The 15,296-nt window shown below is 33.8% G+C and overlaps 1 protein-coding gene across 4 annotated transcripts in view; it reads left to right on the forward strand.

The window, feature by feature from the left end:
- The window catches only part of REPTOR (repressed by TOR), a 60,406-nt gene extending 54,223 nt beyond the window's left edge, over positions 1-6,183 (forward strand). For all 4 annotated transcript variants that reach the window (XM_043029335.2, XM_043029337.2, XM_043029334.2 and 1 more), the window contains 5 exons: positions 1-62; positions 403-511; positions 697-782; positions 956-1,203; positions 1,514-6,183. The exon at positions 1-62 is cut by the window's left edge and continues 143 nt beyond it. In XM_043029335.2, the coding sequence (XP_042885269.1) occupies positions 1-62; positions 403-511; positions 697-782; positions 956-1,203; positions 1,514-1,680 (672 nt within the window). In that variant the 3' untranslated portion in view covers positions 1,681-6,183. The remainder of the gene's footprint in view (positions 63-402; positions 512-696; positions 783-955; positions 1,204-1,513) is intronic.
- The last annotated feature ends 9,113 nt before the right edge of the window (positions 6,184-15,296 follow it).

The following is a 15,296-nucleotide window of genomic DNA, read 5'->3' on the forward strand; positions in this document are numbered from 1 at the left end:
CTGCCATCAATCATGGATCCGGTGTTCTCCCCACTCTGCTCAATTCAAGGCATAAAACACAGGTATTGAATTAAATTATAGGATCAGAGTTTAATATTACCACAATTATCATGATTTGATTGTTCAAGAGTTCATTTTCTAGTTAAAAGTTTTATGAAGTCATTTGTGCTTTTTGTTACAAGAGGAAAGTAATATTTGAAGAGTAAAATGATGGCGAATATGTAGGAGATTAAAAAGTATTTATTTTCTTGCTTTAAAGTATACAGTCTCTCTGTATTATTAATTTTAGGATTATCCATTAAAAGCATACTTCCTTGAAATAAATTGCTTGTAGATTATGGTTATATTGTAGTTCCAGTAGATATGTACCACTAGAAGAAGATCAGATTTTATTGCCCCCAGTTTATCCTTAACACACAGTGGAAAAGCCCGAAGGGGCGATGGAAATGACCTAACGCCAAATCCCCGCAAATTAGTCAACATTGGGAGAGAACTCGACAAGCTGAACAAGGTATTGCATCTTTTACGTTATGATGTGTATTACACAGATAATGAAATATGAAATATGATGGAGATAAGTTTGTGTTGTTTTTATTTCTGTTGTAGCAGAGACAAATTAATATTATCAGCATGCTATAGCATTTACCTGGTCCAGATATTCTAAAGATATCAGAATGTATAAACCTCTTCTTTCAGACAATAAATGATTTGACACCTGTATCTGAACTCCCATTCAACGTGAGACCCAAGTCCAGAAAAGAGAAGAACAAATTAGCATCGAGGTTAGTATTGCGTGATTTATAATATATGAAATATAATTTCGTGAAACAGAATGTGTGAAACAAATGTACAGAGGATATGCTTCTACTTGTTTCTTTGAATGCTTGATCTGCAAGGTAATTTTGAACATTTGGAAAGAAAAATAGAAAATCTTCAAATATATTATATTTCACAGAGCCTGTCGCTTGAAGAAGAAAGCCCAGCACGAAGCGAACAAGATCAAGTTGTACGGATTGGAGCAGGAGCACAAGGGAATGCTTCAGCTTCTAGAGGAGGCGCGAGGATCTCTGCTGAAGAAGATAGAGTGTGGAGGGAATGCACATATGCCTACCAACCATCACCAGGCTCTACCAGGCACCCCACCACAGAACCATCAGCTATCTGTTTCACAACATCTTGAAAAGATTGCCAAGTTAAGGAGCAGTAAGTATTGGCTTTTATCAACAGTTGTTTGCCTATCCAAGTGTTGAAATTTTGTGAGATATTTTTTCTTTTGTGTACTTCCAACACCCATATTACAGTATTTAAATAGATCTTCAACAGTGATACTTCTTTTTCTTCAAAAAATATGCAAATATCTACCCCTATTTATATTTTATTGTGATGTTTCATTAAATAGTGTCAATTATGTGGCTCTGAAAGTAAAGTCAGCTAAAAGAATTGTATTCCTAAGTGTGAATAACAATATTCATACATTGGTGGATTAGGTTATAACTATTTCTTGTTTCGACAGAACTGAGAATTGCCGGCCACACCACAGAATTTGTGAATCGTGTCATTGAGAACTGTCAGAACGGAGATCAGAGTGGAGGACTGGAGGAAATAACCAAAACCTTCAATGATACCAATTTGGCTGCCAGTCCCACATCCAATGGCAACAATGGATTCTCACCTCGCTGAAATCTCCAAGTTTAAACACGTGTTGGTGCAGATTGAGGTGCTCAGATCCACCCGAACTCATGCACCCACATCAGTAAATGGCAAGAATAAACCACCACTGCAATGCTTCACAAAGAATTGCTGTATTTGCATTAATCCATGACCCTGCATACATGAGGATTACATATGGATTCAGTAATATGCACTGAGGCCATAGCTTAGCAAGCAACAAGCTTTAAGGAATTTTTAAGAATTGGAAGTGTAGATAAGTAATATGTACAGAATTAACCCATATACTTTACCCAAAGCAACTGCTGTAACAAGTGGGGTGATGGATCTCCCCCTCCCCCAATAAAGGGAAGCCGAAACCTTAGTTAGGAAAAAAAGGATTGGTAGATGCTAGATGACGATTGTGATATATTCATCCGTGAGGGATGAATGGTACAGAAATAGAACTAGCTTCATTCTTTTTAGAAGAGAAATGAGTTAGTGAGGCTTTGCTTTTTCGCACGAGACGTAGGCTGTGACAGTCAGAGGAACGATTGATTGCTACAAAACAAAACGTGTTATTGTTAATTTTTTTCTTAACAGATCCTGTAAAACCCCTAGGGCAGTATTGCACTATGTAATTTTCTGCAGATTTATTATGTTGAAAATTAGTCCAGGTTAATTCAGTGTGGAAAACCAAGGCAAACTCTTCACAGATAAAACATTCTCTGAGAGTTCTACTGCCCTGAGGTCCACCAACGCTTGTTCATTTGGTTATTAATATTACCACTGTGAAAGTATTGTTGTGCATTATAGAGTCTTGAGAACAGAGCTTTCTCTAATACATTATATAGAATATTTTTGTTGCAGCTTTGGTGTTTTGTTTATATAGATTACATAATTTTTATTAGTTTTTAAGTGAAAAGTGTATGTAAGTTGGTCTGTAGCATTCCTGCTGGTTGATATTTATGATATAAGTAGTTTTAAGGTAATATTTGATAGACACTTTATAACAAGAAAGTAGAAGTGTATGTTTCTGTACTAGTGTAAGGCTTGCCATAGATTTTCCATTTCCTAAACTGAAAGTGGATTCATTTATAAAGCTATGATTCAGCTTTTTTTTGCAGTATTTATTCTGCAACCAAAGGTTACGATCATGGCAGGTGATGCCTGTAACCCCCAGTAATTGCTCTTTAGCAGAACTAGGTACTCACCTTCTTCACAGTTTACAAAGGCAGACATTGTAGTTGTTTGCTAAAGGGAACAGCAAGAAAAGTGAACAAAAAAACTTTTCTATATAGAAATGTTACTGTAATGAACAGAAACAAAGTTTATTATATAAAATCAGCATCCTGTTTCGAAAATATATGCAAAATACCCTATAGTTATTCACTATTTTAACAGCAAATTATAGTTTTGGAATGTAGGTAGTGTTCTTTTTTTTATTATTTGTATACAAAAGATTAGTATTTAGATATTAGCACATAGACATATTAGATAAGGAATATTTCATTGCCTTTGCAGAGCAGATGCAGCTTTAGTGTTGCATTTCAGGGCATTAAGCTTAGTATTTGTTGAAAATCGCTTACACTTTGCATACGTGAACAGGCGGAAAACCCCACTATATACAAAAAAGTTTTGTTAAAAGATAGGACAGCAGTTTTGTCATCAATGATTTTGTCATCAGACTGAAGATGAAATTAACCCTCTCTGGACGGGTGGTACAGTACTGTACCGCGCATTCAAAAGCCCAGTGGCCGGGCGGCACAGTATTGTGCCAGCCATTTAATTGATTTAGGCCTAATAATTCGAACGCCCCGGCATTGGGACATTCAAGGCTGGAATGCCCCCATCGTAAGTGGGTTAAGGAGGATTTGAAATATGTTGTCTCATCTTTCAATAAGCCCATTTTATATATATATATATATATATATATATAATATATATATATATATATATATATATTATGTATGGATGTATGTATGTTTGTATATATGTGTGTGTGTGGGTGTGCGTGTACATGTACATGTATGTGTACATGTACGTGTACGTGTACGTGTACGTGTACGTGTACGTATATGTATATGTATCTCTCTCTCAATTATATCAACATGGTTGAGTAGTTTGACATTCATGTACACACAGCATTGGCACTCATTCACATCAGATATAACAAGATAAATTAGAAATAAACTTTTCTTTCTGTTCTGTGGATAATACTCCAAAGGCAATAGAAATTATAATTAGCTTTAAAGAACACACCTCTAGTGCTTGCCTCTGTGAAATGTACAATAAGTTTTGTGTGAATGGCGATAATGTTAGAGAGGAGGAACACTCTTTATATACAAACAAATTGTAAAATATGGAATTGAAAATGATTTCATGTGCACAATGAATTACCTCAAGTTTTATCATGCTTTATTGCCTTTTGCAACAGATGTGTATGGTAATATGTGTAATTTACTTTTTTTTTTCCCCCTTTGGAAAGCCAACTTTTTCACAGAAGTAGAAGTTGTACTTGCAGTCTCTCAGAATGAAGCAAGAATTAGTTCTTATTTCTGTCTTTTTTTATGTTCTGTTAAATTGTGTTTTTTGTAACAAGGAAATTGGAGATTTTATGGCAAGTCCAAACTAGCACGAAATGGCTGAGTTTGTGTACCTGATAATGTAGGTTAGGTTAGATAACCCGGTGCCTGTCTAGTCGCACTAATATTCAAGTAAACACATGAGTCTGTATAAACATGTTTTGCTCTATCATAATAGTTTCTACTTCATAAAAGTAGAAAGAGTAAATGGTTTTTGAAGTGGAGACTAAGAAGGGAGGGAGACTTTATACAACAGTTGACACTAAAGAATTCTGAATCTGCTCAAATAGAGCTGTTGATATGCTGACATTTCTTATGGAAAAAAAGATGGTTTACTAGTTGAGCAACGCATGTGTGTATCTCATGTGACTTTATTTGTAAGACTTCTCTCAAGTTATCCAAGGGATTTAATCCAGCTATGAACATTTCAATTGAACGATAGATGTAATTCTTGTCTGATCATTTTTTTTTTTTTTTTTTTTCTTTCATTTTGAGCAAATGCCTGTTTCGTATCATCAGATCCTTCTCATGGGCAGAGAAGTGTAAAAAATTTTACCTTTACACACTCTATTTTGGAAAACGTTAAAAGTCGAGGAAGTCTTTTTTCTTTCCCTGTTTAAAAAGAATATCTTATTGTTTTATTTTTTTATTTTTTTATTTTTTAGCATAACCATGGTTATACTTATTGTTCATATTTTGATACAAAGAACCGGCACCTGTGTTATATTTAGTGTGGTAAACTTTTGTGCATGTTAGCCAAGCATTGTTGTAGTATTGTGATGTTCCGGAGTATTGCAGCACGTTGAAATGTTACGTTATTGGAGCAGTGCTTGGACAGAACTGAACACATTAACTATATTGTAGGACTGAATTCCACAACGAGTTACAAGAATCATGTTATTTGTTGTTTCACCTGAAAGGTTGTAGTTTTTTATTATTACATTTTTTAAGTATTATTGTTGTTTTAAAAATAACCATAAGAAATGTCTTACATCTAAGACAGCAGCCATTACATTTTTGTTTAAATTACACAATTAAAAAACAATTAAGTTGATGTGATTGTTAACCCTTGTCCTACAGATTTTATATTAACACTTCCCTTATATCCTGTCATAGGACATAAGACGGTGTATGAGACTTTTTTATAATTTAGATTAGCTGTCAATTCTGAAAATTTACTTCTGGAATGTTTTGAACTTTTAAACTTGATTTAAATCTGTAGTGCATATTAAGTGTATACTTCCTTGTATATGGGACTATCTAATACACTGTATTAATTTGCTTAGCCATGTAGTTGTAATCATAATGTGTTCATATGTTGAACCTATACACTGTTTGATTGTTTTATAACCAAACAAGCATCAAGTAATCAAATGCAGTGTAGGCTCACATTCTTGGTTAACCTTTTTCTTTTGAAGCCTAATGTAAATACTTAATATAACATATCCTTGCTGCATGCCTGTTGAAGGGTTTCGTGGTGATTTGAAACCCAGCGTGATGACAAGTTTCTCCCCACTAACTCGTGGTCATTTCCATGCATCTTCCAACCTGCAGATGATTAGCAGTCTCGTGTGTTGTTGTGAAAGGCAAGTCCGTAGTCCACTTTTTATAAGAACATTTAGTGATGGTAAGTGGACTGTAATGAATGAAATAGTGTACATGTTTACTTCTTTTGCATTGTGTATGTGTAAATGGCTCTCTTTTCTTTACCACTTAATATCAGTTTTGATCTGGGAAAAAAAAAAAAAAAAAAATCAGAGCTATGGAGTTACTACTTTGCTTTCTTTCGACAACCTCAAGCGTCTGCCGTCAGTCAGTTACAGATCAATCATCTGTGATATCAATTCAGGTGTAATATATGTCCATATTTAAAAAAAAAAGAATAAAAAAAGAATAAAACAAAAAAGTAAAACATTAAAAAAAAGACCCAAGGGTCACCAAGAAAAATTAAGGTGATGCGACCAAAATACTAGCTTTTGATGTTGGTACTGTGAAATGACCACAAAAATGTGTTTACTGTAAACTAAATACCATTGATATTTTAGAATGTAAGCAAGGTGTGTGTGTATAGATATATGACATACACACATATATATATATATATAGATAGATATATATATGTACTATATATACAAATATTGAATATCAGTATATAAACTAGCTGAAACATTTAACCAAGGTCATGTATACTTCAGTTCTTGCAAGAAGGCTCTGATTCTGTGGAAGCCTGTTAAACATGGTGTAGGTTTACCATGTTTGCTTGAAAGACTTTCCAAATTATCTTGCATTACAGTTTTTTAGGTACAAAGTTGGTGCTGAATACTTTCAAATTAGTGATGCCAAATTTAGTGATTTTCACATGATAGTCTTAATCATGCCATTAAATGGCTTCAGCTGTTAAATACCCACTATGACTGGATACTTTACATCTGACCTTATGCGTTAGATTACAAGAGAAACTTCACACCTTCCCTAGAACTGGATACCATTCCAGGTTTCTATTATATTGTTGTTTGCATACTTTACACTCAATGTCTACATTACTGTTACTAAAAAAAATATGTATATATGAGCATTATTTTTGTATTGCTTTCACTTCTTCAGAGCCTCTTGAAAACTACAACTTAAATGTGTAGCTTCTAATAAGCCAACACAAATGGATTAGCTTCTTTTAAATAATCCACTTTTATTTTATCTTTCAGTATTGCAAGAGAGTGAACTATCTAGTTTGAACCTTATTGTAACTGGGGAACATACTGGTTGGGAACTGTTGAGGAGGATTCGATGTGGAAAAAAGTTCAGTAGGACATGTTAGTGAACCCCAGATCTACAATTAAATATAAATCTTCCTGATTTTTTTACTATTGCTACTAGGTTAGATAGCCTGTACATTAGTTTATGCAAAATTAGTTGTCACAATTTTATCTGAATCTGCCATGTTCATTGGAAGACAACATTTACTCCCTGGGTACAGGACTTGTACATCGTATTTAAATAAAAGAATTAGAATACCAGTTCGCAAGTATTTTTTATTTCCTTTTGTGATAAAAGGCGTTTCTCTTTTATCGAAATCAACTCGAGAGAATATTCGTTAGTCATTATCACGTCTAAATTATTTTGTTCTATGTAGGTCTATTCTGGTTGAAAAAACAAACAAAAAAACACAGGCACCTATATATTGTTTAATATTCTTTTATGTTGAAAGATTAAAAGGAGGAATATGACAAAAGTGTATGTAATCATTAGCATGTGAGTACAGAAGAGGGGTGTGACTTATACCTGTCTACATGTACATATGTACATGTTTGTGTGTACAAATAAAATTATCATATTGTTAAGATTGTCTTCATTTCTACACATCCAACCACACAGTAGCATCCTTATTCATTTACTAAGGAAATGCCTTGATTCTTGTATCAATCAAATATCAATCATAAATATATTATCTCTAATCGCATATATTCAATTGTAGGGGGAGGCTATAGAATAGTCTTAAACACTGTTAGCATTTCTATAATGTGAATGATGTAGAACTAGCATATTGCAAAGGACAATGGATAGACTTCCATCTTCCACTGTTCATCACGGTAAAATAGAACAGAAGCCACTTCATCTCTTCACATCAATGAATTAACAGATTAGTATATATACTTTTTTTTCACTGATCAATGCTTTAGAAATGCAATTATAACAAATACTCAGTCCTGGGTCAGTCTAAGGATTATTTGCATGTGATGTACATCCCGTCATTAATTAAAATAAATGACACATTTTTTGCTCTTCATTATTTTTTTCCCATATATATATATGTATAAAAAAAAGTTCATGTTTGGGTGCGTGCTTTGTGAATACTTTGAGTCCATCCATGGTACAGAAGATTTTTGTACTTCCTGCAGAACATTATTTAACTAATCTGTCCTCTATGTTACTCAAAATGGAAAGAAAGAAAGAGAAACAAATCTAAAAATAATAATTCACTCGGCTAGATTAATATTCCAATTTCCGTACCCTGAAAATCACATACTTTGGAAGTGCACAAGTAGTTTTCTCTTTGGGAAGAAATTTTCCCTCCTCAGACAGAGCTTTAGCTGCAATTGAAAAAATGTCAAAATATTGTTCTTCATATCTGTTAAGTGGTTTCACAAAGATCTTATCGTTTTAAATAGTAGATTTATGGTATTTGATTTTTTTATATATATATATTGAAAGAGAACAATAATAAGCTATAATACGGAAACAAAACAATAACATGTAATCACTTTGCATTGCCCATATATTCGAGTTCTGCAATTTGGCAAGACTGATATCCCATCTCCACACTACGCAGACAACACATCATAATAAGGCTATATTGATAAAACACAAAAAAAGCATATTCATTCATCTGCACAGCAAACTACAAAACATAGCATCGTAATATGACTATGTTGATGAAATATGAGAAATTAAAATATTTCCCATATATGCACAGAATAGCCTTCACAAACATTAAACACTGAAGTACAAATATCAAATTATATACTAAATTCTTTCCATGACCAAATAATGATGCTGAGACCCAAGCTTAGAATGGGAAATGTAAATATGACAATTGAATGAAAGAAAATGCATTTTTTCTTTCTCATAGGCAAACAATAAATCAAATAGCAATGGAAGCTCGGCCTTTTAAAATTATGGGGCATTATTAACTTACTGAAAAAATATGGCTGAACTGATATCATTGAAGTGGTAAAGACACTGCTTTGAATTCAGAAGCTGCATTAAATGATATTCCAAAAGTTTTTATAAGAAAAATGTTAAGAAACTAAAGCAAAACCTTGGACGTTAGAGATTTTCCATGTACAATAAATAAAGGAAGTATCCTTCAAATACATAAAGGTGAAAACAAAGGTTATGCCAAAAACTACTGATCGGTGACAATGACATCTCACATAAAACCAGCTGAAAGGGTTGTAAGAAAAAAATAATCCAGCATCTAGATTAACCCATTGCAGACGAGTGTCATGGCATAAATGACGCAGGAGCTTTGACCTGAAGACAGGCATCATGACTTACACGGCGTTCAGGGATATTGGATTGCTGTGCTATTTTACTGTGCTATGAGTAAGGAGTGAGTGAAGATGACTATTACAGTCACAATTACTACAATTACTGTAATATTAAGCAAACCTAACATCCAAAACCTAGATGGTACCACTTTCTTCCAGTACCAGCAGGAGAGAGAGCCTTGAATGACACTCATCCATGGTCTCTAGCAAGCACTATCTTTAAAGAGTGATGGTACATAGCGAGCTGCCGATACCTTGCTCTAAAGTACCACAGATGAAGAATGTGCAGGCAGAACGAGAAGAGAAAGGTGATTCAAACTAATGCTGTGTCTACAATGTGCCTCTGTGCCAGTAGGGATGCCTTTTCCTGTGACACTCAGTCATAAGCACAGGTTTCCTTCCTATTCCCTACCTCTTCATGTTGTCTTCATTGTAGATGGTTATATGTTTCGTATTCGTTCCTATCAGTACACAAATACGAAAAAATAAAGTTGCTTTTTGTACTCTCATAAAACAGTAATACTTCTATCACGCTGAGTATAAAGAAAACAATGAGCTGATATGGATCCTATACTACTAATTTAGTCAACTATAGCATTGATAGAGCCTGTCATATGACAAATATAAGTCTCTAAACACAACAAAACACACAAAAATGAAAACCAAAAAATGGCTCTAGCTTTACAATGAGACTGAAAGAGTGTGAAGAGTCTAAGTATGTTGTGTGAAACTGCCTTGCTCTAAAATAAAACCCATCCTGGAGACTGGGTAAGCGACTCTATCACTTGTACACAATGGGTTAAGCAAAGGAGATCAAAACCTGGAGAAAGCAGATTTTTAAGGACAGATCTTGTCAATCTCAAATCCTGAACAAATGTGAAGACATACTAAAGTAGCCTAACTCAGAATCAAAAATAAAAATAGATTTTACAAAAGCTTTTTACAAGGTCAGCCACAAAATTAAAGCCCTATGAATCGGGGAAAAATAGGAAGGTGGTTACGGAGTTTCCTGAAAAAACATGAAGAAAAGGACCGAACAATGAAATAACCTCTTTGGAGTTAAATGTTACAAATGGGCCTCTACTGTTCCTTATTATAAATGGGGACAGTGATAAAGATAACAAACACTCCAGAGTGCCATACTTTGCAAATGTTAAAAGGCTATGCACAACATTAAATTTAACAGATGGAGAGGACAAGCATGAAGAGGTTCTGGAAGCTCTTTTTAATTAAAGTGAGAACAATATGAAAAATATTGCTGATAAAATTGAAATTAAAAGGCGTAGTCCAAGATCAAGATCGCATTCAGTTTTAGGGAGTTATGAATCATTATAGCCACTATAAAAATTACTAGTTAATACAAGACTGGAGTATCAGTATGGAATCCAAATTACACAAGAGATGTATAACTGAAACACATTTAAAGATTTTTTACCTGAAAATCGACATGGTGAATTTATGGGAGACAGGGAAAAAAAGGGAAAGATACCTCTTTATATGTTTAAGGAACCATGAAAATTTGCCACCAAATCCAAGAGAGGTAGAAATGGGAGGAATCAAAGTAGGTTATCACTCCAGACGGAAGAATGGGATATTGTAGTAATCTAACACCTTGTTTCAAGGAAGGTGCAAAATCAAGGCTTATCAATCATATTAATCAATGGTCCAAACCTATTTGAAAGTGCACCTATGAATATCAGCTTCCTCATTCAACGATCCTAATTCTCAATCAAATTTCATCCTTCATGAAAGGATAGGCAGTCCCCTAGGATGGCCTAGGTATGACTAACCAACGTGAACCTAGGATAGTTTGCTACTGTTCTTCTAAACATCTGCCATATCTTGGGTGGTAAAAAATGGAAGAGATTTTAGTCAGGTCTATAACATTGTGTTTAAATGCCTATTTCAATATGTACCTTTATGATCATTATTAAAAGTTATATGTTGACTGTATGTTTTAAGTTATTAATGACCTGTATATCATTTCTGGGTTGTGTTGTTTTTTCCTATTGAAATATTTTAGCCACTTTTAGGAGTGTTCATTCTTGCTTAATTCTGTGATCATGTTCTTTGGTATTTTTTTGTTTTAATTGTTAATTGTTAAGCCATTATCTATTTCCTCTTTTATTTTCATTATTTTCTCAAATATTTTTAGCTCTTTCCTCAAATAATACCACAAGATGATTTTTCTCTTTTTTCGATTCTGAATGAGGATTTCAGGTATTATCAATACTCTTGATTTTGTGTTGGTAATTGAATATTTAATGTTCTTGGTTTATTTCCTCTTTATTCCTTATTCATTGTCTTCATAATGTATTCAACCCATTCATCCCGGGGCATTCCAGCCTTGCAAGTTGCAATGCCGGGGCTCTCGAATGCATAGGCCTAAATCAATTAAACATGTTTCATTTATTTTTTGAATCACACAAATTGGAAGGGCCTCAAGAAATGAGTTAGTGCACAAGTAAAAAAAAAATTGAAATTTGATGAAACAAAATATTAACAATGAATACTAGAATACTTAGTTTTCAGTTTAGGTAGCTTGAAGTCATACATTAGAGTGCCCTGACTTGAAAGCCAGGAGAATAGGTGGCTCAGAAAACACCAAAGTTCACCCACAAGCCAGAATACTGGTTACTTGGAAAGAAAGCAACCCCTGCCAAGCCAGTTCCATTGCTGCTCCCTTGTATCACTACTTCATTTATTCAATGTATGTGTATGTCTGTCTAATCTAATCTAATACTAATCTTTTTCATTCATATTATGAGAAGGATTCTAGCTTTAAAAGCAAAATGTATGTAAAGCAAATATCACTGTCAAGATAGTAAAAAAGGAAACTAGAAGCATTAGAGAAGTAAAACTATTTAATTCAATAAGACAGTTTGTTGAAGGTCTATAGCAGATGGCAATCGCATCCTGACACTATCACATTGGTTATTAGGAAGCACTGGTAGCCAATGAAAGTGCAAGTCAACACAGCAAGCCGTGAGGCTGACACTCGGCCCGAGGATAAAAGATGGGAGGTCACCAGAAGTCACCATTGCATACCTGACCTCATCTTGCTACACTGCCTGCGCTACAGAACCACACTTATCACATCAATTAGAAAATATGTTAAGTGAATATAAATAGATTAGAAAATCATTGCAGCCTTTCTATTACAAGTAGACAAGTGAACACTCCAAGGTCACCAATTGTTGGTTTGTAACAAAGTCCACAATATTTGCTTTAACATAAACGTAAAAAACAGCCTTTATAATATCACATTTATGAGAGAGATGCAGAAATGGATAGAAAATTGGAACATCTGACTATTATTTCTCTGAATGTTATGAAGTTTGCCACATCATTTGTCAAGTATTAGGACTCTTGCTCCTCAAACCTGGATTTTCATCTATTTTTAGTTTAGGATTTCTGCCTTTTAACATTTTTTCTTGCCCTCAATAAGATATCGGAAGCTTTACTTTATCTGTTTATATTTTTGGTCTATCGACAAATTAGATATATTCATAAGACAATCTTTCTTATGGCATTTTATCAAACTTGTTCAAAAGATTATAATCCCTCTCCTTATATATTATTATTATTATTATTATTATTATTATTATTAAAAAAAAAAAAAAAAAAAAAAAAGCCGTGGGAGGGCTTCTTGAGTTTATAGGAGAAAGTTGATGCCTAAAAAATGCAAAAAATGTATACATCTCCTAGTTCCCAAATGATGTATCATTAGGGTAACTTTGGACACTCATCTGCTAGATTGGGCAGTGACCTTATGGATTAAATTCTGCAGATTTACCACTCCTGTTGATGTAGCTTTACCGTTGGAAAGACTACTAATATACTTGCTTCAGAAAAATGCATTGATAGAGAGGAGTCTCAAAGGAGAACACCAAAATATACAATAGAAAAAAGAAATTTGAAAGGATGATTTTAAGAACGTAGGAGAAATGAAAGGTGGAAATGACAGATCATTATCATTAGATGAAGCTAAAAGATCTGTACACAAATTACCCATAATGTAAATAAAAAGGATAAAATAAGTGAATAAATCCCTTCCTCATAATAGAGATATGAATATTTGCCAAACATACATTATATATATATATTATATATTAAAATATATATATATTAGTTTTAAGCTTCGCTGCTGCATTCCTCAATCTACCTGAAGGGGGCAAATCTCATGGATAATCGCCTTGGCTTGCAAGTTTTGTTTTCAAGTGGTCCTAAACAACTGTTCCGAAAGTATTGCCACAAAGTGTGGCACTCTTCAACAAGGTCTTTGGTGAACAAGTTAACCCATTCACGCTTGTTGACTTGCTATCACGTTCAGTGGTTTTTGGGTCTGATGCCGGTCATGAGATATTTGGTCAAGGCCGGCGCGCCAGGTGAGTGGGCGTACAATGGTTGCTCACAGCTAGTGCGCCCAAGAATCCCGAGGCGTTAGACTTGTGTGTTTGAATACCCTGGCGTGAATGTGTTAAAAGTTACAGTGCACTAGCATTTACCAACCAACATTTCCCTAGTGCAGTTGGTTTGTTAAACCTATATTTCAGTAATGTGGTCAAGGTTGAAAATGGCAATTTAAATTTTTGCATAGTAATTGGTTAATTTAGAAGCACTAGATATCTCTATTTTTATCCTTCATGCTGATTTATACAAATACACATTTTCAGATTTACATTTAATGGGCACTAAACTCAAAATACACCTAAGAGGTTTAGGAATTTGATGCTTAAGGAACTTAATCTTCATATAGATGCCATTTCTTATCAGCAATTTGTACATGCTTCACAAACCAATTGAAAGGTGTTTAATTGCAAGGTGCTGATCTCTAGCTCTTATAGTCTCCCGATTGTGCTAAATCTCACTGAAATCATACAAAACTGACACGTTTTCTAATCAACACTCAATCTATTTATAGCAGGGTATACTTTTGCCTACTTCTGCTTCCTAAAGGAAAATTTTAAGAGCAACTCTTTGTTCTGAGATGTTTTCAGGCTGCACTGAACCCACCCTATTATCATGGTTTGCAGGATTACATCTACAATATAAAAGGTATGTAAAAAAATTGCCATGTTCAGAGAAGATATCTTAGTTGAAAAACATGTTGCAGCAATGTTTTTTCTAGTGTTGTTTTATTAAACTCTGCCCATATTATTCACTTCTGAGATATTACCAATGGAAAGTGGAAGCATTCTTTTTGTGATGTATCAAAAAAGATGTTTTATACTTTTTTTTTTCCAAAACGAAAACAATATAAACAATGATATACATACATGTACCTTGTGATGTGATGACATCACGGGTGATCAAAAAATTGATTTTTTTTTTTTTTTTTTTTTTTTTGCTAATATTTGATTTTACAATAGTTTTTTTTATTAAGATCTTTTTATTCAACTGATCAGAAGCAGAAATTACCATGATGTCATCAATATTATGGAATTTTCTTTGACTTTTTCTTTTTTCTTTTTTAACATTATGTCACATTTTATGCCATTTAAATACCTAACCTAAAGTAACAGACTTAGAAAAAAAAAAAAAAAAATTTACATCTAAGAACAATATAGCTTTCTATTGCTGACATTCCAGCACGTCACAACTGCCTCGCCCGGAATTAAATTATAAAATACTTGACGTTTCAGGATGTCACCTGGAACCAGGGACATTTTCCGATCACATTATAGGACATCAACTGGCGCAACTGGGTTAATAACGATTCATGTCATTAGGCACAGAACACACTTTCAAAGCATCATATAATGTAAGTAAAATTTCCATATGCATACAAAAAGATGGAAAAGCCTTTTCATTCTTCTGTACGAACTGATCCAAAATATTTTCCTTTTCTTTGCTATCTGTCAATCTATTCACATCAGCCCATAACAGCAATATGAATGAAAACTTGTGAGGACACAAGACCAAACGTAACTATTTCTTTGTTTATCAATGCATCCCACTATGCATCATGTATTGGTATATTTTGACCAAGGGGTATGGAAACAAAATAACACAA

The sequence above is a fragment of the Penaeus japonicus genome, unplaced genomic scaffold, assembly GCF_977035675.1.
Source record: "Penaeus japonicus unplaced genomic scaffold, GWHDUDI00000001_assembly GWHDUDI00000024, whole genome shotgun sequence".
Classification (NCBI taxonomy): domain Eukaryota; kingdom Metazoa; phylum Arthropoda; class Malacostraca; order Decapoda; family Penaeidae; genus Penaeus; species Penaeus japonicus.